The 26,740-nt window shown below is 35.2% G+C and overlaps 2 protein-coding genes across 2 annotated transcripts in view; both read right to left on the bottom strand.

Annotated features, from left to right (window-relative positions):
• Nucleotides 1-4,525: 4,525 nt before the first annotated feature.
• On the bottom strand, nucleotides 4,526-5,176 carry LOC138893137 (uncharacterized mitochondrial protein AtMg00810-like). Its single transcript, XM_070176909.1, has 2 exons — nucleotides 5,062-5,176; nucleotides 4,526-4,986 (listed from the first exon to the last, which is right to left on the bottom strand). Exons 1-2 carry the CDS (start codon nucleotides 5,174-5,176, stop codon nucleotides 4,526-4,528), a joined length of 576 nt encoding a protein of 191 aa, XP_070033010.1.
• Nucleotides 5,177-7,123: 1,947 nt separating this feature from the next.
• Nucleotides 7,124-26,740, bottom strand: part of LOC104099044 (phospho-2-dehydro-3-deoxyheptonate aldolase 2, chloroplastic) — a 50,008-nt gene continuing 30,391 nt past the window's right edge. The window contains exons 2-6 of the mRNA XM_009605919.4: nucleotides 10,767-11,319; nucleotides 9,509-9,786; nucleotides 8,731-9,007; nucleotides 7,833-8,078; nucleotides 7,124-7,743 (exon numbers count right to left, since the gene is read on the bottom strand). Coding sequence (XP_009604214.1) covers nucleotides 7,495-7,743; nucleotides 7,833-8,078; nucleotides 8,731-9,007; nucleotides 9,509-9,786; nucleotides 10,767-11,270 — 1,554 coding nt within the window. The 5' untranslated portion in view covers nucleotides 11,271-11,319 and the 3' untranslated portion in view covers nucleotides 7,124-7,494. The remainder of the gene's footprint in view (nucleotides 7,744-7,832; nucleotides 8,079-8,730; nucleotides 9,008-9,508; nucleotides 9,787-10,766; nucleotides 11,320-26,740) is intronic.

Raw genomic sequence — 26,740 nt, 5'->3', positions numbered from 1 at the left:
CCAAATGCCTCGGCACAAAAAGGTTAGACGCTTACGAGTGTAGTTCCAAGTTTCAGGGAAGCCGTCTGCGTTGGCCACCACGTCCTCAGTTCTGACGAAGAAGAAGTTGTGCCAGAACTAGCGGCTAGCCTTGTCATCATACTTCACCACCAGACACTTTTTCCCTCGGTGGCAAAGGTTCAGTATCGTCCCCCTATAGAAACTAGGGGCGAATAAATGCGTCAGATGCCAAAGAGTGATCTCGACCCCGGCCAGCTCCGCGAACTTAGTAAGCATCTTGATGAGCTTATAGATATACGGTGCGAGCTGAGCCACGCAAACGCCATAGAAATGACAAAACTCCTCCGCTAGTGGAAGAAAGGGAAGAGTGTAGCCAACATGAAAAGGGTAAGCGTAGAACGCACAGTACCCCGGGCGGTGGACTTGTACCACATCCCGCCCTGCAAGGACCAACTCGATGCGAGCGGGAATGCTGAATTTAGCCCTAAGCTCTAATAAATCGGCCTTCTTCATCATCGACTCGGAGATTTCGGGTTCAGCTTCAGGCGCCTTTGTAAAATTAGACCTGACTTTCTCACCACGAGGAACTATCTCCTCCACAGTAGGAAAGTTCTCGTCCTCAACGGCAACGGAGATGCCCTCCGCGTGAGGAGGGAAAACCATCGCTAAAGGAACCGGGTAACTATACTCGCTGGGACAAAAAGATACGTTAGACATAGTTCTAACAAAAGAGAAGGTATTCAAAGTAACGAGGAGTTAAAAACAACAGGGATCGCTAGGGCAGGGAAAGAAGATGCACAACAATGGAATAAGAAGAAGAAGAAGGCACAAGGTTTCAATATGGAAAATCTGTAAAACTTGAGTGTGTGCCTTCACATCCCTATTTATAAGAGCTCATATATCGAAACCGAGAAATTAGGTCATCATTACTTAGCAAAACTATCGAAGCGACAGATCTAACCAATAGACGTATGCGAAATGACACAACGCATCGGGAAAATGCACCATAATGACGTCATGACGTCACTTTGATCCAGGTACAACGTAACCCCAAAAGTTGCGGCTCATGAAAGGCCACGTTGCCCACTCGTCCAATCATCTCGACCACGACGAAAAGAATCCGCTTATCAACCTATCTGGCCTCAATTAATGGAGGGACTAACTGTATAGGTCAACAATTGCCCAATAATATTTAAGACAAGATAACGCTAAAGGAAGAGTCTTCAAGCCGTCATCAGTCGAGGTCGACCAGGAAGCAGCGAGATTCGTGGCCGAGATGTCAACAAGGGTCGAGGTCGAGCATCGTTGGCAAAGCTATAACGGCTAGTTTTAGAAATAGGATATTAAAGAGAATGTTCTAGTCTCCACTTGTACTATTAGGGTTTGTTAAGAAAATGTCTCATATAAATAGAAAAGGAGACAATGGTGGAAGGCATGTGACATTCATTATTTGACAAGAACAGACTTTTGATTGAAGATTCTTTCTCTCCCTTACAAAGATACAAATATTACCTTGGGTGAATCACTCATTCTATTTACTTAAATGTCATTTATTGTTATTTATTGCTAGTTGTTGCTACATTATTGCCCATACTTTTTGAAATAGTTAATGCATATTGTTGTCAATCCTCCATCAGATCTGACCAACATTAGTCACCTTTTCGAAAAATATATCTAGAAATATTATTATTAACTAAGTTTAACCCATTATTATATAAATTTAACTGTTTAAACCAAAAGTTACACTTTTTGGTCAAACAAAAGGTTCTAATAGTCTGATTTGGCAATTAGCAAATTTTAAAATAACAAACAAATAAAAGAGGGGAATTTACGTGGTATATAACTTTTAAAGAGTTAATTACATCTCCTGCTAATGGGTAAAAATCATAAAGCCCTATTTACAACTGGTAATTAAAAAATAGTCACAGTTTTAAAAGTAATCGAAATTTAGCCATTTTTCATGTAAAGATAAAATCTGAACAAAAATACTCTTTAAAATCCGAAAATATTCCAGCATAATATGCTGGAATTCGAATTTTTTACATATGAGCTTCCAGCAGAATATGCTGGAATTTTATTATGTGCTGAAATTCCATCATAATATGCTCGAAGTTTATATGCAGGAGCTCCATAATCTCGCATATTATGCTGGAACTTTTCGTGTGCTGGAGTTCCAACATAATATGCTGGAAATTTATACGCATGAGCTTCATAATCCCGCATATTATGCTGGAACTTTTCGAGTTTCACCAAAACAATGGGTATTTTTTAATGACCTCGCAAATGCCGGCTATTTTCGATTACTAGTCTATTTGAAACCTACTAGTACTTCTTAACCTTTTCACACGTGACCATTTTGTTTTTAAGTTTCACACCATTTGTTTAACTTTTTAATTACACGTTATCCACCTTTACAAATCCCTTAAAAAAATGTTTCATCCCGTGTAATTAGGCCATTAGGGAATAAGATAATTTAATCCATACGCATGTGCTATATTATATGTATATAAATAAAGTATTTAACGCATACTATTTATATACGTTTATTTAACTTTGTCATTATCAATTCTTTAATGTTGCTAATTGCCAAAAGAGCTTGGCCAATAGAGCTTTTGTATCATCTACATTTTGGTTGAGAAATTATAGTAGCTATTTAGGCATCTAGCATAAGTTTAGGGCAAAATACAAAACTAGTCGGTCGGTTAAAATTACTTGCATTCGCTAGTCGAAAAGTGTATAAAATATGTATATTTTTGTATATAATACATATATATACAAAAAAAAATATACATTTTATCAGCTATTATCTTTTAGAACAGCTAAAGAGATACATTTCTCCAAGTTGTGTTTATGTAGGGGTAAGTGCATAATTAGTCATTCTTAGGGATGCTATTTAAAGATTAGTCAGTACTTATTTTGTCCTGAAATTTTAAACTAAAAATCTTAATTTCATGACAATTCAGGACAATTTTGTCCTGAAAAATTAAACTGAAAAACTGAAATTCATAACGCACTGGCTAATCCTTAAATAGCAGCCCTTAGAGTGGATACCTGCCGTCATTTCTACGTTTTTTATGTAGTCTCCCCTCTCTACATTTGAACTCAAACAAAATCTCTTGTACGTTTACAACAGAATGATTCTATTGGATTTTAAGAGTTATCTTTAATACCCTGATAGTTTATGTTCATATAATATTTTGATGTTGCATATTTAATTGCAGCGTGGACTAGCATCTGGAAATATGAATTGAGCAGGCCGCTCTAAATACTACACGCTTGGCCTAAAACAATTAAGGAACATGAACTGCTAATCCTAAGGTATATCCATAATCAAAAGGTAACAGTTTCCATTCTTTATTCTTGCTTTACCTACTCACAAGAGTTCCAACTTTTAGCACAAATGATTTCAATTGGGGCAAATGCACATATAGTCATTCTTAAGTATGTTATTTAGAGATTAGTCACCGCTTATTTTGTCCTCAAATTTTAAACTAAAATTCTTAATTTCAGAACAATTTAGGACATTTTTGTCCTGAAAATTAAACTAAAAAATTAAAATTCAGGACACATGGGTTAATTCCTAAATAGCAACCTCTTAGAGTGGCTACCTGGTGTCATTTTTACGGAAAAAATCACAGCTCCTTAGAGTGGCTACCTGGTGTCATTTTTACGGAAAAAATCACCCGATACTTTTTCTACTAGAATTTAAACCTTATAGCATGTTTGGTCAAACTTCTAAAATCAGCTTTTTTGAGTAGAACTTTTCTCAAAAGTGTTTTTCTTAAAAAGTTGGTGAAAAATAATTTGTGTTTAACTAATTAATTTTGAAAAGTACTTATGAACAACAATTAGTGTTTGACTAAGTTTTTTAGAACTGCTTTTAAGTGTATTTTTCTAAAAAAAAAAAATGCTTCTAGGGAGAAACTACTATTTTCTGCTGAAAAAGAAGAGAACAAAGATGGTGAATAAAGTGCTTGATTGGGTTTAAATAACCTTTGACAGGAATACAAATAAGGAAAGACTACAATTACAAGCCTACAAAATCTCCTAATTACTTAATTATATGGATCTGTATGATTACAGGGATTTGTGTATCTTTTTATATTTACATAGTATCAATTCTTGCCATATTTAACACTCCCCCTCAAGTTGGAGCGTACAAGTCATATGCTCATAGCTTGCTACAGATATCGCCAATTCTGGATCCTCGGAGTGATTTTGTGAGGACATCTGCTAGTTGGTCTTTTGAGTTGACAAAACTCGTAACAATACACCCGGACTCAATCTTTTGTCGAATGAAGTGACAGTCTACTTCAATATACTTCGTTCTTTCATGAAATACTGGATTTGAAGTGATATATAATGCGGCTTGATTATCACAAATCAATTTCATTGGCTCGTCCCCTCCAATCTTTAACTCCTGTAGAAGTTGCCTTAGCCATATAAGCTCGCAAGTAGCCAATGCCATAGCCCGATATTCTGCCTCTGCACTTAACCTAGCTACCACATCTTGCTTTTTACTTTTCTAGGATATTAGGTTGCCTCCAATTAAAATACAATAACCTGAAGTGGAACGTCTATCAGAAGGAGAACCTGCCCAATCTGCATCAGAATACCCAACAATGTCTGCATATCCCTTGTTTTCATACAATAAACTTTGTCTCAAAGAACCTTTGACATATCTTAGGATGCGAATTGCTGCATCCCAGTGACTGTCACAAGGTGACTGGAGAAACTGTCTAACCACACTTACAGCAAATGAGATGTCAGGTCTCGTGATCGTAAGATAGTTGAGTTTGCCAACAAGTCTCCGATATCTTCCTGGATCTTTTAGAGGCTTCCCTTGTCCCGGAACAAGTTTAGTATTTGGATCCATGGGACTGTCCACAGGTTTACAGTTCAACATACCGGTGTCTTCCAAAATATCTAAGGCATACTTCCTTTGTGAGATGACAATGCCGCTGCCAGATTGTGCCACCTCAATGCCTAGAAAATATTTTAGTTTGCCCAGATCCTAAGTCTGGAATTGACTTGAAAGATGCCTCTTAAGTTGGATAATACCTTCATGATCATCACCTGTGATGACAATATCATCAACATAAACAATTAGAAAAATACATTTGCCATGAGATGAATGCTTATAGAATACTGAATGATCAGCTTTTGTTCGGATCATTCCAAATTGTTAGACAACAGTTCGGAAACGGCCAAACCATGCCCTAGGAAACTGCTTGAGACCATAAAGAGATCGACGAAGTCGACAGACTAATCCAGACTCCCCCTGAGCAACAAACCCTGGTGGTTGCTCCATATATACTTCTTCAACAAGTTCTCCATGAAGGAATGCATTCTTAATGTCCAACTGAAAAAGAGGCCAATGATTCATCGTTGCCAAAGAGATAAGAAGACGGGCAGATACCATCTTTGCAACTGGTGAAAAAGTATCCCCATAATCAACGCCATACACCTGAGTATACCCTTTAGCAACCAATCTTGCTTTAAGGCGATCAACCGCTCCGTTTGGAACTACCTTAATTGTAAACACCCATCGACAACCAACTGTGGTTTTCCCCTTAGGTAAAGGGACTATCTCCCAAGTACCATTATCGTGCAAGGCAGTCATCTCTTCAATCATAGCCTGACGCCAACCTGGATGGGCCATCGCTTCTTCCACAGTTTTTGGAACCTTGACAGTGGATAAGCTAGTAATAAAGGCATGATATGAAGGTGATAAACGATGATAACTTAAAAAGGTATATGTGGGAGTTTGATTGGCAGTAGTTCTAGTACCTTTTCGGAGAGCAATGGGGAGATCAATGACATCTGATGAGTGCTCAACCGAAGCATGAGACATTGCTGGAGAAGACAATGAGTCACCCGGTGGGCTTTGTGTACCTGCATTAGGATCAGAAGCATCAACTGAATTAGTGGGTTGAGAATTAGGTCGAGGGCGTCTAGAATAGACTTGGAGTGGTGAAGTTGTAGCTGGAGTTGGAGGCGAAAAGGTTAGAACTGGAAGAACTGTGGATATGGCCTTCTGATTTAATGAATTGGGAGAAAAATACGGGGAAGTCTCAAAAAAGGTAACATCTGCTGAGATTAAGTACCTATTTTTAGAGGAATCAAAGCATTTGTATCCTTTTTGTAGACGAGAGTACCCTAAAAAGACACATTTGATAGCCTTTTGCTGAAGTTTGTCTTTTCCCGGGGTAAGCTCATAAACAAAACAAGTAGTAATTGTTGGAGATGGTGAAGAGGAAAAAATCGACTTTCCAGTAATTTGATTTTCAACTGCTTTATCATCTCCCATTGTTGTATTTATTACATAGGAACTGCTGAAAGTAGTGGGTGAGAGTAACTACAAAAACAAGAGATATAGGAAGAAATAGAGAAAACTGAAGAGTCGACCAAGGAGGATCTGGTTCTTCTATAATCTTTTAATTCAAGGAAGAAAAATAAGATGGAGCAGGGACTAAAAAACCCTAGCTTTGATACCATGAAAAAGAAGAGAACAAAGATGGTGAATAAAGTGCTTGATTATTCCCTCAAGCTATTGGGTTTAAATAACCTTTGACGGGAATACAAATAAGGAAAGACTACAATTATAAGCCTACAAAATCTCCTAATTACATAATTACAGGGATCTATGTGATTACAGGGATTTGTGTATCTTTTCATATTTACATAGTATCAATTCTTGCCATATTTAACATATGCTTCTGCTTAAAAATATATTTTTTCTTCTAAAAGCTTGACCAAACACTTCAACTTTGAAAACAAAAAAAAATACTTTTTTTGTGCTCTTGACCTTGAAGATGCTTGGCAAAACAAGCCATTAGTCTTCCATTCATAATCACCCACTTCATTGACCACTAACCAATACTTTAATGCAAAATAAAAGACCCTTAGTTGATAGCTCTTATTCGTAATTTAGGACTATCGGAAACAGCCTCTATACCCCAGAGTAGGGGTAAGGTCTGCGTACACACTACCCTCCCCAGACCCCACTAGTGAAATTATATTGGGTTGTTGTTCCCTGCAGGTTATGTACTTCCACATATCCAGGAAAATGCCATTATAGGATGGATAAGAAATTATGAAATAAGCAAAACTGGCAAGACGGTAGGCAAACACTTTAGACTCTACTGCAAAACATATCAAAATAAAATCCATACATCAAGAAAAGGAGAAATACTGAACCCACTTATACCCTAAACTTACAGTCCAAACTAATTTTAATAAACAGAATGGCTACCGGACAACTCGGACTAATTTTACATGCTGTTCACTTCCACATTGATCTCTGTAGGAAACCTATTTACCTCATTTGGCAAGTTGCTCTGCCCATGTTTTAACTTAGAAACTTTGGTTCCAAACAGAAGCACAGACGCCCCGAGACCACATATAAGTTTTGAGTGGATGGCTGGTAACTGAGTTTATTGGATACCAACAGAACAAGAATGCAGACTAAAATACGGGTAAATTAGAGAAAGCCTACAGACGTTGAGAGGCCATTCTTCGTTTTCTTAGTCGTTCAGCTACGATGAAGGAAAGTTCTAGAGATTGAGAAGCGTTCAATCTTGGGTCACAATGTGTGTGGTAGCGAGAGCCCAAATCGTCGTAGGTTACTGTTCGTGATCCGCCAATGCATTCAGTCACATTTTGCCCTGTCATTTCTAGATGGATACCACCAGGGTGGCTCCCTTCTTGCTCATGCACATCGAAGAAAGCTCGGACCTCAGCCTGCCAGTTTAGTACAATATGATATTCAGATACAGGCTTTAAACTCTACCCAAGAATCAGAATGAGAAAATGCCACAGATGAAACTTACCAGGATTGAATCGAAAGCACGGGTTTTGAGTCCGCATGGTGCCTTTATGGTGTTGCCGTGCATCGGGTCACAAACCCAGGTAACAATCTGTCCAGCTCCTCGAACTGCCCTGATCAAGTGGCAAAGCTTCACTCTCATATTCTCAGCACCCATTCTCACAATTACAGTAATTCTTCCGGGCTTATTGGTTGGGTTCAGGATGTCAATGAGTTTAACGAGCTCATTTGGATCCATCTTTTGGCTCACCTGCAATAAATTTCCATCTTCAGGCAACTTATACATATATAAACAGGCAACTCCATTTTTATTAATATTACGGGAGACGTAAACATCAAATGATGCTTAGATAAAGACATCAGAATAACTAAAGAGATCATATTCATGGCTTATATTTTCGGTCACCACGTATATTCAAGCACAGTTTGAAAGGAAAGCGTATGGGTGCTTCAGTTATTCAGTAAGATTAACTTTATTGATCAATTTCAGCTACAAACATTTATAAATCAAACAAATGGTCCCTCATTTTATCTACTAGTACAAATATTGCTTTGTGCGAGAATTTCCAACAATAACACTAGCAGGCAACATTACACTTCACAATTGTCAATGGGATAAATAAGAGGAAGTGATTAAAACAAAAGGAACTTCAACGGAGATGCATAATTTATTTTTTACAGGAACGTAAAATAGTGGAGAATTGGAGATGCATTAATTCAGAACTTCTTTTTTGAAATGGAAAAAAAAAATTAGAACTAATGCATTAGTTCTAAAATTCTGCTTCCTCCACTGCATTTTACTTCATTCTTACCTACTTGCTTTGCAACGAACAGAGTAAATTAGTAATACTTCTATTAGCATATTGCACTGGATGTCTGAAACTGCTTTAAGCTATGCATACCTTTATGCCAAGTGGGTTTGCTACTCCTCTCAAGAACTCAACATGAGCACCGTCAAGTTGCCTGGTTCGTTCCCCAACCCAAATCATGTGAGCGGAACAATCATAGAAAAGACCAGAAGTTGAATCCTCCCTTGTAAGTGCTTGTTCATAAGGAAGAAGCAAGCACTCGTGAGATGTCCAAAAATCAGTTGTTGCCATGATAGGGTGGTCTACTGTGAGTCCAGCAGCAGCCATGAATCCCAAGGCTTCATCGACTCTGTGAGCTAGTTCTTGATACCTGCAAAATATTCCCCAATATAAACATATTAGACTTAACATCGTCTTCACTAACCCAATCTACACTGCAGAATATGCAATTGAAATAGACACTTGAAGTAGTAAAGGTAAAAACTTGGCAGATTTGGCCAGTGGCGGAGCCGGGATTTCTACTTATGGGTTCTGCATTTTAGAACGACGACTTCAAGTGCTAATAACTGAGTTCTAAATTTAAAATTTGTACATTACTTAATAAATTTCCTGACACAAATACATTGTTTGACCAGAAGCTATTGGGTTCGGCCGAACTTGTATATGAGCTTCTATCTCCGCCCTTGACTTCAGGCCCAAGTCCAATTGAGAAGTCATTAAAATGATATAAAGTTGCAGTGCTATAGACCAAGCATAACCATGGAACTCTTTCCAATTTTCATCTCAGAAAGACATTCGGTAGTCACGTAAAACAAGATTAACTGCTGAAGAAGAGAATCTGCCATAAACTTAAAGATTACAGTTTTCATACCTATCTCCTTGCTCACTGTTCTCCACAAAATCAAGATTCCATTCGGTGACCCTCTGCATTGCAGCATAACCTCCAGTAGCAAAAGCCCTAAGAAGGTTAAGAGTCGCAGCAGATTGCATGTAAGCCCTAATAAGCCTATGAGGGTCTGGAATTCTTGACTTCTCATCAAATGTATCGCCATTAATGTTATCACCCTTGTAACTTGGCAGCTTCACTCCATCAATCTCCTCAAACGGATCTGATCTTGGTTTCGCAAACTGACCCGCCATTCTTCCAACCTATAATTAACCATGTAACAATTTAAGCTTAATTTCATTATCTTTTTTCTATCAAGAAGCTCATTGTAATGATCGTCATCATACCAATTCAAGTAACCAGATATTCTACAATTATTAACTCAGACACTTGACTAAAGCAAATATATTCTACATATACACATTATGTGTATCTGTATACACATACACATAACAAACACACACCACACGATAACAAATATTTACAAACATAACAAACACACACCACACGATAACAAATATTTACAAACATAACGCACCCACACTACCTACATACTCACACACGCAGACACACATATAATTACATTTATATATATACACACCTACTCCCTCGGTTCCATTTCACATAAAATGCTAAATACAGAGTTCAAGATTTTCACTTGGCTTATATATCATATTAAAATATAGGGATGGAAATACTGAAATATTGGTTGAAATAGCTCTACAAAGAACCTCGTCTCAAAGCTTAAAATTTGAATAGCTTAATGAATTAAACTCTTGAAAGTTATAAAAATTGCATAGCAATAGAACAGTGTCAAACATTTTGGAACATCCAAAAATGAAATTACTCTATGACATTTTAAAAAGAAAATGAGTGCAAACACAATAGCCACCATATCCACACAGATCCAAAAAATGAGAACTAAGAAACAGAAGAACCCACATTTTGGCCAATTAAAACACAGAATTTGAGTATTAAGAGTCATAAAAATTGAATACTGGTTACACTAAGCAACAGAAACGCACATTTAGCCAATCATAACACAGAATTAGAATGCAAGAGTCATAAAATTTAATCTTGGTAATCTTAAACAACAGAAAAACACACATTTTAGCTAATCATAACACAGAATTAGAATACAAGAGTTATAAAAATTCAATCTTGGTTAGCTTAAGCAACAGAAAAACACACATTTCAGCTAATAAATTGAATTTAAGAGGCATAAAAATTGAATCTTGATTACCTTAATCACAGGAACTTGACCACCAAACATAAGAACAACACTCATCTGAAGAAGAATCCTAAAAGTATCACGAATATTATTAGCATTAAATTCCTTAAAACTCTCAGCACAATCACCACCTTGTAATAAAAAAGCTTTTCCTAAAGCAGCTTCACCAAGTCTCTCTTCTAAATTCCTAGCTTCACCAGCAAACACAAGTGGAGGATTAGATTCAAGAGTTTCAAGCACAGATTCAAGTTCTTTTTCATCTGGGTATTCAGGTAATTGCAAAGCCTTTTTGCTTTTCCAAGAATCAATGCTCCATTGGGTTTTTTTCAACGGCTGTGAAGCAGTTGCTGTTTTGGCGGGCTCCGCCGCGTGTACGGCGGAGATGGGGTGGCGCCGCCCATGTTGGGGGTTGTGAAAAACGGGAATACGAGGCTGGGGTAAGGAGGGATTGTGGAGAAGGTGAGATTGAACAAGGGATTTTGATGATGACAATGATAAGGTGTTTGATAAAGCCATTTTCTGAATTCTTGATTCCTCTTTTTCTCTTTATAAAAAAAGATGACAACTTTTTCTGTATCTGTAAATAGAGAAAAAGAGGATCTATGGGAGGAGGAGATCTGAAATTGGGTTTAGGATCATTTATATATGATGTAAGATTCTTGGGGGTAGATTTTGCTAACGAGTAGGTGTAGAATTTGGTGGGTGAGTGGTAATTTGGTAAATAAGTTGTAAAAAAAGGGTAAAGATATTTTCGAGTGACAACAAAAGTTAGGGGTGTGTCGGTTGTATTTTGATGAAACTCGAATGGTCGTACTTGTTCCTAGATACGGACATTAGTTTATTTGTTGTTTTATTTTTCCTATTAATGGAAAAGCTTCAAATTTGTCATAATTATTTGAAGAATTCAAGTTATATATATTGTCAGCATAAGAAAAAAAAAATTAACTACCCAAGTAACTCAAATAATATCGATGGACAAGTCTTCTTAAAAAGTGTGAAATTTAAATATTTAAGATAAAATAATTTACCCAATATAATAAATAAATATAGTCTGACAGTGTAAAATTTTTCGATGGGCAAGTCTTCTTAAAAGTGTGAAATTTATATATTTAAGATAAAATAGGTTACCCGATATAATAAATTAATGTAGTCTCATAGTGTAAAAATTTCTTACGCTGATGTTGTATATAACTTAAACTCGTATGTGAAATGGGGTGGATTTGCTCTCTTATAAATGGATCAAATGTGCTCTTATTGTGATCAAAATGGGCCGTATATGTCCTTATTATGGTCTAGCTATATTTAGCGATTTTTTTATTTATATATTTAAGATAAAATAAGTTACTCGATATAATAAATAAAGGTGGTATGACAATGTAAAAATTTCTTATGTTGATGTTGTATATAACTTAAACTCGTATGTGAAATGGTTTGCATTTGTTTTCTCTTATTAAATGGGTCAAATATGCCCTTATTGTGATCAAAATGGGCCATATTTGCCCTTATTATGGTCTAGTTATATTTAACGATTTTTTTTATGGAAGAGTAAGTTTTAAGGCTTAGGATAAAAGTATCAACTATATATATACGAAAAAAGATTATATTTTATATATCATTTATCAAGGACCAAAATAGTAACTCCTATACTTTTAAGGATCATTTGGTCTTTCTTTTTTTTATTTGGGGTACATTTGATCATTTTGTCTCACTACTATAATTATCCGTAGATACTTACTTCCATGCCCTTGTGCTTGTAGGGTTGCTTCTGAACTGATATTTTGACTGTCTTCCCAGTGGCACGCTCTTTTATTCCCGTAATACTCATATGGTACCTTTAACTACCCCAACTCCTATCTGAATATTTATCAAGTATTACAATGACATTACTGCGAGGCTGAATTCACTATATTGGGTTTTACTATGTTTATCTAGCATGATCTGCTGACTCGTTTGTAACCTCCTATTTAGCCATAACAAGGCTCTTCCTGAATCAATTACTAACTACTCGTTGGCCCATTCTCAGATCAATATTTCACGTAATCTATCTTGGGTTATTTCTTTTTTCTTAACTTACATCTCGCACTGACTCGTGAGACCTATGTGAACCCAAGGCTCTGACACCAAGCTGTCATGACCCAATTCCGTACTAGGTCGAGACTGCACCTAATGCCACCGTTAGGCAAGCCCATAAACGAAACTACTATTTATTTATCCCTTTTTAACATATTTTTAATTACATTAGATTTTATGCAACTGTGATAAGTCTTTTCAAACAAAATATCAACATAATAAGTACATAGTCTGCGGTGATAAAAATGGCAAGTACAACAGTACATAAGTTCAACAAATCCCCAAAATCCGGCGTCACAAGTACATGAGAAATCTAGAGAATATACAAAACTACTAAAACTACTGTCCGAAAGTAATAGACAGGAATAGTAAATAAGATGTAAGGAGACTCCGGTGTCGCGGATCGTAGGAAGGCAAGAAGCTCACCCCTAAGTCTCCGTAGATGATCGGCTACGCGCCTGTGTGACCATTGGTGGAACCTGTCTTAGCACGTGCACATTAGTGCAGAAGTGTAGCGTGAGTACAAAGAACAACGCGTACCCAGTAAGTATCTAGTCTAAACTCGAAGAAGTAGTGACGAGGGGTCGACTTGACACTTACTAGAGGTCAATAATAATAATGAAAGTGCATAAAGTAGGCATGGTGAACATACAACAGGTATCAATGAGACAAATAAAAGCAATTACAATAAATACAACGGAGTTCGTAATACATCACCAACATCTCATAACTGGTCGTGAAGACCCTAACTCAGTTATATCCAAACTGGAACCCGTTTCGATTATTAAGCACAAAGTTGCCGAGGCAAACGACCAGATCCCACAAGAATATTGGTACTCAGTTCTGCCTAGATCGAATATTTTTTTTTACGAATGGTCTCTCAATTCCAAGCAAATATTTCACTTTTGGAATTGTGACTCGTGTGCACTTTTCTTTTCTTTCTATTTGTCCTTTTTGTCTCCTATCTTTTTCATGCCAGAAAAAAGAGGACAATGATTTGTAGCCTTTCCATCCTCTAAAACAATGTCATCCACACTCCACTTTTGAACTAAAAATTGGGTTGATTCTTATTTTGAGTCATACAATTTTTCAATTCTAACACAAATACTACTTATTATAAGGTCTATTTTAACTCCGTACATTTTACCCGAAATATAGAAATATGATGTCACGACTAAAGCTCATGACTTCGTTTTGGTTTTGAGCCCACACGGATTTGTCCTTCGGGTTATGTCAGATCGAATTTCAAAAGCGCGTATATCATGTGAAATTATGTTCGTGGGCTTTGCCTCAGGTGGCATGTGAACAAGAGGCGGAGCCAATGTACATATTACGGGTTCGACCGGCCCAGTAACTTTAGTTCAAACTATATATTTATTTTAAAAAATTTATTAAATATGTATAAATTGCTAATTTAGAACTCAATAATTTTAAAGAACTAGAATTCCGAACTCAGTAACTTTAAACTCTGATTGTGCCTCTGCATATGCACCCCTTATTCAAAAGCTTGTCATACTAGAAACCTACCATCCCTACTTGACCCACCCTCGTTAGCGTGGACATTTTGTAATACGAATCTTTCATTAATTACATTTTATAATTTTTGTTAGAATATTTCTGTAGTTGAACTAATTCACATGTTTTTGGCATGAAAAATTTGCGAGGCCTACAAAGAATCCTCAAATGTCTAATCATTAAAGGCAATGTTGAATTATTAATGACAAATAATGAGAATAGCAAATAAAATCTTGGCTTAAAAGGAGAAACGTTTCTTCATTAAAATTGATATGTTATCTTGTGGTTGATAAGATTTTTGGACCAGTTGAGTCATGGACCTCACAAACTGGAATTATTCCAAGAATCTCTCTTTAGCCTCCAACTACCTCCTTAAATAGTTGGCCTTTGAATCCTTGAAAAGGTCTCAATGTTAATGTTAGCTAGTAGGTACTTGACCTACCCACTGCAAAGAGGCGAAGTTAAAATTTTGAGTTTAGGGACTATAAATTCAAAAAGAAATAACTTATTGAGTTTTAAATAAATTATTACTTATAAATATTGTAGATATGTAATTTTTGACCCTTCATGAAATTTTATACTATTTAGAGCTTAGATGTTTATTTTAGACCTAACATTGCTATTTTAATTATTTTTTTACTTTTTGCTTTATTTTATCTTTAAAATTACAAAAATATTTTCTTTTATTTTAGCTTATTGGTATTTTGTCTAGTTAGTTTTGGTTTTAAAAATAATACAAAAATAGTCTTGACATTTTATTTTTACAAAAGATAAAAAGAAAAGTTTCAAAAAATATTTTTACTTATTAGTTTAGTGTGATTTTAAGTTGTAGATTTTTATTAAATATTGAGTAGTAGTTATACTTCTTTAATATAGTTATTTATTTATTTTTGAACTTTAGATAATGAGTATAGTATTCTACGTAGCTATTTTTATTTAAAAGAAAAAGAAATGGAAAAGATCAATTAACCAACTAACATGGCACACTACACACGTCATTTTTGTTTTTCAATATACAATGGCGCGCACACACTCCACTTTATTTTGGCATAAATCATTCTATTTAGACATACATGATACAACACACATTGTCCACTCTTAGGGCCGTTTGGCCATAAAAAAAAAGATTTCTTTTTTCGAATGTTTTTACTTTTTTTTTTTCGAAATCAGTATTAGGCCGTGAAATTTTTTATTTTTACTTAGAAAATAAATTTCGAAATTTTTTGAAAATTTGAAAAAACTCCAAAAAAACTATTTTTCAATTTTTTCACTTCAGATCACTCACAAAAATTCAAAAGAAGCCCAAAATTATATTCACGTCCAAACACAATACTAATTTTTAAATACCATTTTCACTTGATTTATTATTATTTTTTACCTTTTTCCAAAATTTTACAATTCTACGTCCAAACGCTCACTTAGTTATTTTGTTTTCATTCACAGAAAAATGACACTGCATAGCCGCTCTCAAAATAATAGCTAAAAAAATATAAAAAAATTTGTATATATATATTTTGTATGTTATATACAAAAATTATATAAATTTTATACAAATTTCTGGCTACCAAATATAAATAATTTCTGATATGGGATAAAAGTGATAATAAACCTTCATTCACGTCTCACATAGGCACTCACGCACAATAGTATGCAGATAGAAAGTAGGGTTATTCTCACAATTAACTTGCTTCCCAAGCACAATTCTAGTTGTAAATCACCACTCTTATCACAAAACTTTACCACTCCAATATCAAGAAGAATGGCTGCGCCCAAATTCAAAACCCTAGTGTCTTTATTCCGTTCAGCCACTGCCCTTTCCTTGAAGTTTAATTCAGCTATTTATTTGCCAAAACTGTATACAACAACTATATGTTCTAAAAAGTCTACCGGTACTGTATTGAGGACTGATTTTATGTTTGGTAAATTGGGATTAGGGTATAATACTCTAATACAATCCAATTATGTAGACGAAGTCAATGCTCAAATAAGAGAATGCGTACACAATGCCAGATACACCAACGATATAGGTGAGTTTTCAAAAGATTGTCAACTTCTTGAATCAATTAAGGAGCAAGGTTTCCAACTAGAAGAGGAGAGCTATCTTCACATTCTTCAGTATTTTATTGATTTTGGTATGCTAAACAAGTTTCACTTTTACCGTGACCTAATAATAGATGGAAATAATGCTGATTCACATCCAAGATTAGCTTACTACAACATGTTGCTTTGGATTGTAAAGGGAAGGCGAGATAAAATAAAACAACTCGTCAATGATTTTAAACATTATGATGGTATTAATAAATCCGCCATTCTAGAAAACTATCTGTTAGCACTATGTGAATATGACTGAAGTGTTGAAGCTTCGATGCTTTTAGACGCTGCTGACATAACAAAATTTTCATCTATGTATTGTATGGCAAACATCTTCTATATCTTGTCAATGAACAACGTCTATGATGACTTGCCGGACCAAGACTTGGGGTGGAAAATTCTTTGTGAGTTAGCAACAAGTGATATTGGAACAGAAAAAATCTCAGAATGCATTTACTATTATGCAACTAGCTTGCGACATTTATGTATTGATGAAATTGTCCATAAATTCTACTGTTTACATGATATGTTTAAGCTTGTTCCAACTTATTCCCAATTTCATAAGCTTCTTAACTACTGTTGTAACGCAGATAAGTTAGATACTGCACTAGGAGTGACTAATAGGAAACATTACAGTCCGAGACAGTTAATACCATACTATATCAATGTCGTAAATTCTATAAGCATGGCCATTTGGTTGATGAAATATATTCATTGATACTTCGCCACCAAATCAAGCCAGATTGCGAGACCATTGAGATGATGATAAAGTTGTTTGTGGGAATGAACAATTTTAAAGGCGCATATGATATGATAAATGATTTGAAGAAATTTAACCTGAAGCCTACGCCTGTCATGTACGATCTTATAATTATGGGATATCTTAGAAGGGGTAACAAGTATGCTGCAGTGAGGGTTCTCAAAGAATGATATGAAGACAGACCCTCTACTTTTAAACTATGTCAGTGGCTATTCCCTTAGGGAACCCAAGCTTTGGTTCTGACCCTCTTTTGTCTGACTTCAAAATTGTTCACTCAATGTTGTAGGAACGATTGTAACTCGTGACTTGCTCTTTTCATTGATGTCTTATTAAGTTTAACAATTTGTGAAGATGATCTGTTTTCATTTTACGGTCAGACCTCTTTATAAAAATATCTCTATATAATAGTTATTCATTATAAAAGTCGGGTTTTCTCGGACTGATTATTCTGTTATAATGGCACTTCACTATAGTAGAGCCAAAAAAAAATCCAAATCGAACAAAAGAAATTGTTATAGAAAGGTTTGACTGTTTTAGTTTTTTCTATATTTTGTTTCCTTGTTAAATTTTTCATTATTAAGAGAAGGTTCAGTAAATGGGAGAGAAAAAGGCAGAGGTTTAGGGTTTCAAAACTTCTTCTGGGAGTTCACTTTTCAAAATTTTGGGGTTTTCTCTAGTCTAGTTTCTATTTCAAACTCGAAAATATATATAAAAAAATATCACTTTCTTCTTTCGAATCTGGTTTTCAAAGATGGAGTTTGATGCGAGGTTGTTTCGAGTTCGTTGCTGTTGTTTATTGTCGTTCGGTGTTTCCGGTTCGTTGGGACTTTTGTAGTTTTGCTTTTGTGAAGCTGTTCAGAAGTCTTTTAACACTACAAGAAATCAGACAAGTCGCCACACAAGTTTCAAAAGTCGCCAAAATAGGATTTATGTGGCGACAAAGAATAGGCAAACTTTAGGTCTTTTTATTTTATTCGAGGTGAGGTTGTCTCTTAATTTATTGTTTTATCTAGGGAATTCCCGAGAATCTTTTAAATATTTTAATAAGGGGAATGTCTTATAGTACATGTAAACAGAGGCCAAAACCAAACTCATCGTGGGAGCGTTAGTTTAGGATTTTTAGTACTTTCCTTTTATTTCTTTTTATTTAGGTATGGTCAACTTCGAACCATGTTTTGTGTTTATTTTTCTTTTCGTGTGTTTTGCCACAATTCGAATATTTTTAAAAGCCAACTAGATTATGTAAGGAAAATACGAACTATGTCCATTTATAAGTAATTTATTACAAAAATTGATCAATTCGTAAAATATTACTAATATTAGTCAAATATTATCAATATTAGCCAATTAGTTATTTGTAGCCAAAAAAAGATCAATTTTTTGCTTTCTTTTGAGCAGGTATTATTAGAATAGATTTGGTACAATTTAAGGAGCTTGAATCTCAATTTTGAGATGATTTGGTGGAGTTTTGAGGTGGTTTGAATTGAAAATTCGAAGTAGAAGATGAACATGAAAAAAATAACTTGTGTATCACACACATATATATATATATATATATATATATATATATATATATATACTGTATCAAATGTGTATCACATGTATATCCATGTATACTTGCATATGATATACATACATGTGCCGCAGAAGAATTTTTTAAACTCGACTTTAATTATGAATTTTGATACTAAATCACCTCCAATCTTTCTCAAATTTTGTATATTGACTCGTCTATATGTTTTCAATGAATCTCAATCATACCCATCGAAAAAAAAAAATTCTTATATGTTTGGAATCTTGTATGTATATTTTTTCGTATTTTATCACCTTATTTGCTATCTCATCCATGAAATTTCCTTTCCGTCTTGTATCTAATATTGCTAATCACGCTTAAAAATATGGAAGGAGATCTTTGTCTGTGATTCGTAAAGAGAAAGAACCTTATTTCTTTGGGTTATTAATTTTTATATGTGTTTGGCTAATTTTCGTAAGTCTATGATTAATGGCTAGAAGTTGGTAAGTTATGACTTTTTGGGGATATTTCTGTAAGATTCCCGATTATATATGCAGCAGTGACTTTCATGGGACTCGGGAGCCATTTATATTTTTTGGAGTCAAATATGTTTTTAAGGGAGAATTGTTTTTAAAATGGTGACTTGGCACACCGTGATTATGTCAAGTGGTGACTCCAAGAAAATCCCTTTTAAACAAATATTTTGTCACTTTTAATTTTAAAAACCGTTTGAACTTTACAAATTACTTTATTTTCTTTGGTGGGTGGTAAAAAGGGGTGTGACAAATATTAAGTCAATTTTTACCTAACTTTTATAAAGTTATTCCTTCAATCGCTCTTATTTTAACCACATACAATAGCAATTAAAATATGACTTATTACTTAGCTGTACTATATTAAAATTTTTATTACTCCATTAGAGAGGTTTTAAATTAATTATAATTTGATATATAATTTATTAATTATATATAAAATAATTCAATAGGGAATGCTAGTTCTGCTGCCAAAACCCTTTTTCTTTAGCTTCTAAATTAGAAGTGGACAGATTGAATTGGAAATCTTGTTAATCTATTAACAACTTCATGGACAAGCATTAAAATAATTCAAAGGTTTGAATTCGAAAATCAGTTCTTGTGAAATTGTTATTTATTTTGATTGGGTATTATTGCAAATAATTGGGAATATCTTGAAATTTATATCTCAATTTTAAGAGAATTTAATAAAAATTCGAGTTGGTTTTGGTTGAAATTTTAAATTGAAACTAGAAGAAGAATAAATAAATAAATTGTATATATTTTGTATATCTGGTGTATAAAGTATAAACGAGATACAAAATATATACAACTAATATAATTGTATATAAGTTGTATGTAAATTGTAGCTTTTAACCCGATCTTGTACAATATATTCAAGTTGTATATAAATTGTAGCTTTTGACCTGATTTGTATATATTTTGTAAGAAACTTTAGTTGTTTTCTATAAATAGAAAAACATAGCTAAAATCGGATAGATAAGTTTTATATATATATGTGTGTGTGCGCGCGCGCGCGCGTGCGCGTTAAAATACCTTTAAAATAACCCAAACACCTTGTCCAAATTCTTCCCAACTACCTAGCCCAATTCTCATAATTATTAGAGTAAAAACGTAATTAGGCAAAATTTTAGGAAAATTTTCTAAGATGTAGCAGCATTAGGTATTTTACACACAAGGCAATTAAATAATTATATTCCTAGCAAGAAACTTTTAAACCACGTACCTTAAATCACGCATCCAGAGAGTTTCAGTTACGCCGGTTCTCCTCAATTAAGATATTAACATCCTTAGCATCAAACAATTGCAATATTCGTAAGGGCCATAATTCTTGATATTCCAAATATTCCATATATTATATAAAGTGATGAGAAGCAACTAGTAGGAAGCAAACAACTAAAATATCTAGTTTATTTCTTCCGCAATAGATGATTCACAATTTTGGCTCAACATAGCAGGGAATGGGATATGTCAACACATGTTTAAGATTTTTAGCGTCGCGTGTTTGCTTCAACATCCTTATAGTATATTTATAAACATATATGCCATGTTATTGTGTGAATATAATGTACATCAAATGATAAGAGCGGGTTGCTCTAGTGGTGAGCACTCTCCACTTTCAACTAAGAGCAAGGTGGGAGTTCTTGGAGGGAGGGAGCCGAGGGTCTATCGGAAACAACCTCTCTACCCAGGGTAGGGGTAAGGTTTGCGTACAAATTACCCTTCCCAGACCCCACTAGTGGGATTATACTGGGTTGTTGTTGTTATTGTATAATGTACATCAAATACAAGCAATATATCACATATACGGAGTATATATTTCATATATCAAATATACTTCAATTATATATAGATCTCATCAAGTATATATGATCTATACATTAAATATATATTATACATATATCAAATATGTATATATTTTTATACGTCATATATACAAAAATATACGTTGAATAAACATAAAATAGGTTTAGTATAGTCAAATATATATAATATATTCATCACAAGATATTTAAAATTACCTTGTAAAAATATATCACATATGTATATATACACCTTCAAACACGGAATAAAAATGTGGATTACTTTAGACTGTGTTTGCTATAATAATGGAAAATGGAAATTCTAAAGCAACCTATTAGGGGGGAACTTTCATAGGAAATTGATAAGTTTAGATTAATCATGGGAGATAATAGATTAATATGGTTCAAAATTAATTCCTTAAATTGTGGATTGTATTTTAAAATTTGAAGACAAACATAAATGATCTTTAGAAAATACTGTAATTGTAAATAAATGTGCTCTTTTTGAAATAAAGTTGTCACGACCCAATTTCTCCTATAGGTCGTAATGGCGCCCAACGTTAATGCTAGACAAGCCAACCGTGAACTAACTTCGTGATCTTGTCTTTTAAAGATTTGAAATAGTTGATTTTTAATTTATGCATAATTAAGAAGTAAGAGTTTAATAAAAATGAGAGATCAAAATTTTTAAAGCAAGTGAGACAGGTAAAATAACCCAAAACCATCAAGTGTCTACTAGCATAAATCTCCAAGACCTCATGTCACAAGTATATGAGCTACTAGTAGAATATATAAAAGAGTACTACACTGCTGTCTGAAACGAAATAGACAGAAAATAAAGCAAAAAGAAGACTTCGGCTGCTGCAGAACGGGCTCGGAAGGCAGCTCACCACAAAGTATCGTAGTAGTCAAGGATGCGTGCCAGACTGATATCCAGATGCACCTGCCTCAGGTCCTACATATTTAGTGCAGAAGTGTAGCGTGAGTACATAAATAACATGTACCCAATAAGTATCTAGTCTAACCTCGAAGAAGTAGTGACGAGGGGTCGATTTCGACACTTACTATGGGCCAACAATAATATATATAAAAATTCTAATTAAACATTGGGTATATACATGATAATAGAACTCGAAAGCAAGAAATAAATAAACAATCCTTTCACCAATAGTAAGCACCAAATTAACCATATAACCTCTCAAGTCAGTAAAACAATATCAAACATAATAAGGCTCCCAGTATTAGTACGCACGAATTATGCCGAGGACGTACGACCCGATCCAAAATACATATAAATATATTGTGTGCAATGCCGAGGGTCGAACAACACGAATCATAGATGCATTTATTAACCTGCCGAGGAGAACGACTCGCTCCCATGAGAGCAGTGAAAATTTACCCCGCTCGCGGAATATACTTGTGATGCGGTTGAACATAGATTCCTCAAGTTATTATAATATTCCTCAATTCTTTCCAAAACAATAAATTCTACTAGAAATTTTTAAATTCTTGAAATCCCCAAATCTCAGCTCTATTCAAGGAAATTAGTAAGCATAATCAAATAACAGTGTCAACAAAATATAGTGTAAGCCTAAAACTACCCAGACATAAGCATAATTAGTGTCGCGCCCCATTTTTCTCGCAAAATTGGGCTTCTTCATGTGACCATTCTTTTTTATGACGTATTAAAAGAGGAGAGTCGCCACCTAACGGTATAAGGTGCGTTAGGGAACCTATTATGCAAATGACTCAGTTTGACTAGTCAACGCCACCAAAGATCGTGTAAGGGCTCAAGTTAACTCAAAGAGAAAGTGTTAAGCACTCCTCGAGGTCCACAATTATGGGTCCCGACTGAACTTAAGATTATGTGGATTATGATTAAGCTAGGTAATCAAATAAACAAAGGAGTTCAGAAGTCACAGAACTTTATTACAACATAATTGAGACAGATCTTAGTGCGAATATAGGGATACGACTATTTAGATCTAATAACGACATACAAAGAAGAGGAGGGTCCTAAGTTTTTTTAGCTTCAAGGATCACCCCGTGCAACATAAATAATACTTCGTAACTCCCTCAAGATGGGGTTTTGGACCTCTATTTGGATAGTTCTAGACCTTATCTAGGCTGCTCAGAAATGTCAAAACTAGGCGACATTCAAAACACACTAGACTTCACACATAGGCTGTCAAGGCTCAAGTTTGTCTCCACACTTAAGCAACAAATGCACGCAAACACATATGCCGATCAAGAATCTATAGAATCCTATAGACATGCTTTCTAGGCGATCAAATTATACAAGTGATTTCAGATACAAGATATAGCTTATAGATAGAATCATGCGTATATCATAAGCTAATTGTTGGGAGTTTTAAGTTACCAATCATATATGTGCGATGCCTAAGTGATTTACGCAGTTGGGTACAACAGAAACTCCTAGGGAAAAAGTCCCAGAATTATTCATACGACGTGCATGAAGCAGTGCTTGAATGGCCTGGCATTAACCAATTATAGCGAGCAATTATTTCCTATAGGCAGGATCTCTAACGCATAGTACTTCAGAGCTTGTTTTATTTATACTTAGTCCTATGAACAAGATTTCTAGTGAACAATGTGATACAATAGCGAATGAAATAATCAAAATCCCGTAGGCATGATTTCTAGTGAATAACTAAAGTGAATTAAAGGAAAATTCATTTTGTTCCTATAGGCAGGTTTCTAATGCGGTTGAAACCAGTCATGCAAATTGAAAGAGTGCTCACTTCCTATAGGTATGCTGTCTATAAACACGTAGCAGTAGACAAAGCATTTGAACTCATGCTTAATGGTAAACAGGCAGTGCGTGTGTGCTTCTCCTAATGTCATGATCTCTACAGTGCTCATGTAATTGAACAACACATATAGCGAACACATTATCAATTCCTATAGGCATGACATCTACCCATCGCATGTAAATATTAAAATCTACCCCATTCCCTTTTACTAACAACCACAATTATTTATACAAAGATTATTATAAGCCCAACAATGAGTAAAAATATTACATAACAGTGAACATGCCCACGGTAGGCCCAAATAAAATAACTAAATACCCAACCTTACTGGGCCTTCAACAAAGAGCTACGTTCAATACATGATCATGGGTCCATAGAAGAGCCCATACCCATTCAAATGAGCCACATCACCAAGTGTTGCACCACTTAGAACAACCACTTCGGCCTCCAAACGTCCCGAATCTAGCCACAAGAGGATAGTCGCCACCTAATGGTTTAAGGTGTGTTAGGGCACCTATTATGCAAATGACTCTGTTAGACTAGTCAACGCCACTAAAGATCGGGTAAGGGCTCAAGTTACCTCAAAGAGAAAGTGTTAGGCACTCCTCGAGGTCCATAATTGTGGGTCCCGACTGAACTTAAGATTATGTGGATTATGATTAAACTAGGTTATCAAATAAACAAAGGAGTTCAGAAGTCACAGAACTTTATTACAACATAATTGACACAGATCTTAGTGTGAATATAGGGATACAACTATTTAGATCTAATAACGACATACAAAGAAGAGGGGGGTCCTACGTTTTTTAGCTTAAAGGATCACCCCGTGCAACATAAATAATACTTCGTAACTCCCTCAAGATGGGGTGTTACTCATATTATTCAGCGGACACAGACTATCATCTCCTGCTACCCGATTACTATGTTAAAGTTGTTTACCTGAAAGCGTTCTAATTCGATTCTAGGTCGTACCCTATGCGTGCACTACCCGTCCCATACCTATGGTCCAGGAGGTTTTGGACCTCTATTTCGATAGTTCTAGACCTTATCTAGGTTTCTCAGAAATGTCAAAACTAGGCGACATACAAAACACACTAGACTTCACATATAGGCAGTCAAGGCTCAAGTTTGCCTCCACACTTAAGCAACAAATGCACGCAAACACATATGCCGATCAGGAATCTGCAGAATCCTATAGACATGCTTTCTAGGCGATCAAAGCATGCAAGTGATTTCAGATGCAGGATATAGCTTATAGACAGAATCATGCGTGTATCATAAGCTAATTGCTGGGATATATGCGATGCCTAAGTGATTTACGCAGTTGGGTACAATAGAATCTGCTAGGGAAAGAGTCCCAGAATTATTCATACGACGTGCATGAAGCAGTGCTTGAATGGCCTGGCATTAACCAATTATAGCGAGCAATTATTTCCTATAGGCAGGATCTCTAACGCATAGTACTTTAGAGCTTGTTTTATTTATACTTAGTTCTATGAACTAGATTTCTAGTGAACAATGTGATACAATAGCGAATGAAATGATCAAAATCCTGTAGGCATGATTTCTAGTGAATAACTGAAGTGAATTGAAGGAAAATTCATTTTGTTCCTAAAGGCAGGTTTCTAATGCGGTTGAAAGCAGTCATGCAAATTGAAAGAGTGCTCACTTCCTATAGGCATGTTGTCTATAAACACGTAGCAGTAGACATAGAATTTGAACTCATGTTTAATGGTAAACAGGCAATGCATGTGTGCTTCTCCTAATGTCATGATCTCTACAGTGCTCATGTAATTGAACAACACATATAGCGAACACATTATCAAGTCCTATAGGCATGACATCTACCCATCGCATGTAAATATTAAAATCTACCCCCATTCCCTTTTACTAATAACCCCAATTGTTTATACAAAGATTATTACATGCCCAACAATGAGTAAAAATATTACGTAACAGTGAACATGCCCACTGTAGGCCCAAATAAAATAACTAAATACCCATCCTTATTGGGCCTTCAACAAAGATTCACGTTTAATACACGATCATGGGTCCATAGAAGAGCCCATACCCATTCAAATGAGCCACATCACCAAGTGTTGCACCACCTAGAACAACTAATATAGACATGCAGTATATGACAGGGAAGTAGAGTATTAGGGATAGTTTTGGAGGTTGAAAGAATGATTAGGACCAAGCCCTAGTGTGTCAAAGTTCACAAAGGCCTCAATTGGACCTTGAGCAGTGCTCACACTAGGGAGGTCGACAATAGAACCTAGATAACCTTGGTTTTCAGCCGGCTAAGAATGAGAACTCTAAATAGCATGAGTAGCAAATAAGGAGAGTGGATAGTGATAGAGGGACAGAAATTAAGTACTACGCCAAGTTAAGCATACATAGCAACTAATCAAGCAGGCCAACAGGTTCAGCAAGACAGCAAAACACCACATAAATAGTCTCATATTGAAAGAAATTGGGGAAGAAATAGGTTTGCAAGATATACATTATCATTCATGACATTAAACCAATTGGGACCTAAGAGGTTCGGATTGAGCTAAGCATGCATCTTAGTATCATAAGGCAAACATGTTAATTCTCATCAGGAGGCAAGATTGCATTGAAACATGATAGGAAGCACACATTATGACAGTCCAAGCAATCACTGAATGAACAGGGGATTAAAACACATTATGTATGCAAGACAAGCATCATAGAGATTCAGTACATAGTGAAGAGTAAGCTCATGTTAAATAGCACATGTAGGTATTCTAGCATCGACACAATAGACTATTTACCTAAAGAAGGTCCAGATTGTGCTAAGTATAGGTCTTGATGTTATGAAACAGACACGTTAACTCTCATCAGGGAACAAGACAACATTTAGACATGATAGGGGAACACACATTGTGACAAGTTAAGTAATCACTG

The sequence above is a fragment of the Nicotiana tomentosiformis genome, chromosome 5 (genome assembly GCF_000390325.3).
Source record: "Nicotiana tomentosiformis chromosome 5, ASM39032v3, whole genome shotgun sequence".
Classification (NCBI taxonomy): domain Eukaryota; kingdom Viridiplantae; phylum Streptophyta; class Magnoliopsida; order Solanales; family Solanaceae; genus Nicotiana; species Nicotiana tomentosiformis.
Note: the sequence above shows the minus strand (reverse complement) of the source record. Positions and strands in the feature narration are given on the sequence as shown.